Source organism: Sinocyclocheilus grahami, unplaced genomic scaffold, assembly GCF_001515645.1.
Source record: "Sinocyclocheilus grahami isolate Dianchi unplaced genomic scaffold, SAMN03320097.WGS_v1.1 scaffold868.1, whole genome shotgun sequence".
NCBI classification, from domain to species: domain Eukaryota; kingdom Metazoa; phylum Chordata; class Actinopteri; order Cypriniformes; family Cyprinidae; genus Sinocyclocheilus; species Sinocyclocheilus grahami.
Genome location: NW_015506047.1, coordinates 426,041 through 430,587, shown reverse-complemented (window position 1 = coordinate 430,587; position 4,547 = coordinate 426,041). Strand labels below are relative to the sequence as shown.

General features: G+C 37.7%; 1 protein-coding gene across 1 annotated transcript in view; it reads left to right on the top strand.

Moving 5' to 3' along the window:
- The first annotated feature begins 600 nt into the window (after nt 1–600).
- The window catches only part of LOC107563326 (syntaxin-binding protein 2-like), a 14,077-nt gene continuing 10,130 nt past the window's right edge, over nt 601–4,547 (top strand). Inside the window, exons 1-8 of the mRNA XM_016248176.1 lie at nt 601–704; nt 1,609–1,658; nt 1,743–1,824; nt 2,118–2,194; nt 2,303–2,378; nt 2,509–2,612; nt 2,998–3,152; nt 3,241–3,325. Coding sequence (XP_016103662.1) covers nt 602–704; nt 1,609–1,658; nt 1,743–1,824; nt 2,118–2,194; nt 2,303–2,378; nt 2,509–2,612; nt 2,998–3,152; nt 3,241–3,325 — 732 coding nt within the window. The 5' untranslated portion in view covers nt 601. The remainder of the gene's footprint in view (nt 705–1,608; nt 1,659–1,742; nt 1,825–2,117; nt 2,195–2,302; nt 2,379–2,508; nt 2,613–2,997; nt 3,153–3,240; nt 3,326–4,547) is intronic.

The window sequence follows — 4,547 nt, the reverse complement described above, 5'->3', positions numbered from 1 at the left end:
GATACAGGACTAAGATGTCGTCGGTAAAGACAGCAGAGAGCAATGAGATTTCTTTACAAAGGTAAATTAAGGAATTACATTTACTTAATTATTTAATAAATCCATGTTATTGCGAATATTAATGTACTTGTTCATCATTGTGTCAGTGTTTTATAGGCAAGAACAACAAAGTGAGGAAACGCGCTCTTTAGAGCAGTTTGTCCGTTCTTAATCTCTTAAATTTTAAAATGTGTATAGGTAGTATTTATAAAGTTTTAGCTTTTAGTTTTGGATCTGTTTTTAGTTGTTTTAATACTACAATTGATTGCTTCTGTTGTCCTCATTTGTAAGTCGCTTTGGGTAAAAGCGTCTGATAAATGACTAAATAAATAATGTAAATTCAAAATAAATAACCAGTATAGTAACATGAGGGGGTCTAGTTTATTTTAACGGTTTATAAAAAATTAGTTTGTTTGACACCACAGTTTTTATAAAATATTGCCGTTGTAATAATAACAAGAAACCATCCATCGTTTTTGTTCCTTTGTAGGCTAATGGTTTTGCCTGGAAGACTTTTATTTTGAATTTTATCTTCCGGGTTTTCTTGTACGACAGGGCGTAGATGAGTTTCAGTCATTTCTGCCTTCACAGGCCTGCTGGAGGACTCTGTCAACAGGGAAGTGTCAAGATGGCCCCGAGTGGACTAAAAGCGATCGTAAACGAGAGTAAGTTTGATTTAATCTTGCAATACGGTCTTTAAAACGTATGCTGTTCGTGTAGCAAATGTTTCAGAGCTTACATAAGAATATATTAGCCTGTCAGGATGAATAATCATAGCAACAGGTGTACAGTGAGGGCTCGATACGTCCTAATGGACCGAACTTCCGTATGAAGCTGCTGAAGTTTACACACACTTTTATTCACTACAACTTCAACAAGGTTGAACTACTTTACTCAACACTTTTGCTCCACAGAAAATGTCATTTGTGTAATTGGAGGGGATAACAGACTTGTTTGCACTGCATTATTTAGTAAATGTTGTGTCAGTTGTGGTCTTGTGATCAACCTCACGCCGGACATAACAAAAACACAGGAAATGGCACTTTTTTTAAACTCTTGTGACAATGCACAACACCCTACACACTAACTCATATTGTTACATTATTACAATATTAGCTATTATTACATTTCACCAGGCCTATATTTTATTCTCATTTATCATAAGCATATAGATGTCATTTCTACTCTTCCTTCTTGCCGAATTGAACAATATAACAGCAACTGTATTTGGATTAGAACTTTTTGCGGCCTCATGCATAATAAAAAAAGAATCACATTTGTGATATCTATCTATCTATCCAAATAACCTTTATTAACCAGGAATGCAATTTGAGAACCAAACCTTAACGTCAGTCATTTATTTCTTTCTTATTTTTGTTAGTCCTTGTTTTGAAGCAAATACTCCAGGAAGACATTTAACCTGCTTTATAAAGCTAAAGCTCATCACCATAAGGCTCAGCATCATTGTAAATGCCATAAACAAACAGCTTTCTCATAGTTTTCCTGTAATAAACACTATAGGTGATGTTGATGTTGTCTAACTACATTGCTGATCCCATTTGTCTGTAGAAATCCTCAGTGGTGTCATCAAGAGTGTGAAGAAAGATGGGGAATGGAAGGTAATATTGGTACAGTAGAGTGACATTTGATTCTTTTCAATCTGTTTCCAAATAACTCGCTGTATCGTTGTTGTGTGTATTTAGGTGCTCATCGTGGATCACATCAGTATGCGGATTCTGTCCTCTTGCTGTAAAATGTCTGACATCATGGCAGAGGGCATTACAAGTGAGTATATTTCTTTTTTCTTTCTTTCACAGGTCAGTTTAGTATGTGATCATGTGATTCTCACAAGGTTTCACTGCAAAACACTTTTCATTATAAAAATGCCAGTGTCAGATATTAAAGTGTGAAAGGTGTTTTTTACATTAGGCTGCTAGCTGTTGCAAATTTTCCGGTGTGCTAAAGAGGTTTTTATTGCAAAATGTGTCGGTATTACGCTTCACTGCTTGGGACAAGAACCACTAGGAAAAATCTTGTATTAAGAAAACTAGATGCGAGGTGTCCTGTTTTCTTCACAGTTGTGGAGGACATTAACAAGCGGAGGGAGCCGATCCCTAGTCTGGAGGCCATTTACCTCATCTCCCCTGTGCCAAAAGTGAGCCTCTTTACTACCACACGTCTCACAGTTGAAGTGTTAATATAATGCCCAGTGTTGTTAAAAAAATTCTCTTTTAATTTCAATGATCTCATATCTGTATTTCAGTCAATTCATTCTCTAATTGGTGATTTCAAAGACGCAGCCTTCACATACAAAGCAGCACACATCTTCTTTACAGACAGTAAGACAATTGATTTGACTATTTGCTTTGATGTTTCTGTTTTGAAGAAAGTCCATCATGGTTGCCTACAGTGCATGGTCTGAATTTGTGTAGTTATTATATTGTCTATCTCTGTTCATCCTGCATTCAGCTTGTCCTGATGGGCTTTTTGCTGAGCTTGGGAGGCCAAGTGTTGCCAAGGCCATCAAAACCCTGAAGGAAATCAATGTGGCTTTCATACCATATGAGTTGCAGGTGCGTGGTAGCATTGCACGCACATACAGCAACTACTGTTCAAAAGTCTGGGGTCGGTAAGATATTTTAAGAAACATAATAAGAAACATTTCTTCTTATAATCAATTTTGAAAACACATATGTGCTTAAATTAAGTTGATAACATTTTTTAGGATTCTTTGAATAGAAATCCATTACATTATATATAAACATGTCTTTACTGTTACTATTTTTATCAATTTAATACATCCTTGCTGAATAAAAGTATTAATTTCTTCTTTTTTTAAATTCTTACTGACCCCAAACGTTTGGCTGTGATGTGGTGGTGAGTTTTGCGTGAGTTTTCACATTTTCTTCAAAAAAGTAAAAATCTAGTTGTTTCTGACACACTCTGTTTTTGTTGCAGGTGTTTACTCTGGACAACCCCAGTTCCTTCTACTCTTTCTACAGCCCATCTCAGACTAATCTAGATGATAGGACCAGGATGATGGAGGCCATGGCCGAGCAGATCGCCACACTCTGTGACACACTGAAGGAATACCCAGCCATCCGCTACCGCCTGTACTGATGCCCTTTCACTCCCAGTTCTCAGGTTTCCTGGTGTAATATGATTGTAAAGTGTACAGTAAACCAACTGTGTTTCTCTAAGGGGCCCAAAGGAGAATTTCACGCTGGCTGAGATGGTGATGGACCGTCTGAATGCACATAAAGCAGACAATCCCAGTATGGGAGAGGTGAGATGTTGGGATATTTATGATACACTAATAACTTGTTTTTTTTTGTTGTTTGTTTGTTTTTCTAAGCACCGTCTATCTTGTCACACTTGTACTTCAAACTTTCTTCAGTTTCTTCAATTTAAAGTGACAGTTCTTAACTGCTTTATCATTTCTTACTCTGTTTTCTGGACTATTTTATCTTCTCTCTGTTTTTTTTCCTGTTCTTGTCTGTCAGCTGATATTTTCCTGAGCTTCAGGTGGGTGTAAATGCAAATCTTATTTTTTTTATTAATTTTTTGTCATTCTCTGCTGCATCTTTGTTCCTCTTACTTTTTTTTTCTTCTAACCTCCCATCTGTTTTCCCTTGGATCCTTCTTTTCATTTTCTGAAATTTCAGAATATTCTTCAATTCAGTTGCAATCACCAGAGCTTGTTCCAGTCAGCTTTAGAAAATAAATATTAATAGAAAAAAACAGTAGATAAATGGTAAATAAAAAAGTCCCTTAAAACCCCCAGTGAACAAGCCTAAGGTGACAGAAGTAAAAAAAGAAGGCCTTAGGATATTTCAATAGATGAGGAAGGAACCAAGGGAGGAACCAAGACTCATCTGGGGAAGCCCTCCTTCCCGGGCTGACACCAGACATTGCGTTAACAAAAAAAAATTCCAGTTTGGTTGAGTATATAAAATGTCACTGGACAGTTTAACTTTTTTAAAGGGGTCATATGATGCGATTTCAATTTTTCCTTTCTCTTTGGAGTGTTACAAGCTCTTGGTGCATAAAGAAGATCTGTAAAGTTGCAAAGACTAAAGTCTCAAATCCAAAGAGATATTCTTTATAAAAGTTAAGAATCAGCCACGCCAACCTAAAACTGCTCATTCTAACACGCCCCCACATATCTACGTCGCTATGTGGGAAGATTTGCATAACGCCACCCAAATGTTCACGCAAAGAAAGGCGTAACTTTTATTCTCGCTGTAGTATTGTTGCTGTGTCAATGGCAGTGTCGCCATGTCGTGAAGACACTGTGTGTTTCGTTGTGAAAGTGAAACTACTTTGGTTGGCCTTCCAAAAGAGGACGATATCTGCTTCGTCATGCCTGGAGCTGATCCGTGCTGGTCGCTGAGGAAATACAACAACTTTGCGCTGTGGAGCGCCGGATCGGCTTTCACCATGGACCAAGCGGTGTCCATCCCGGGGTCGTCACATGTGGTTGCCGCAAGCCCGCCGCCTCTGCTCAC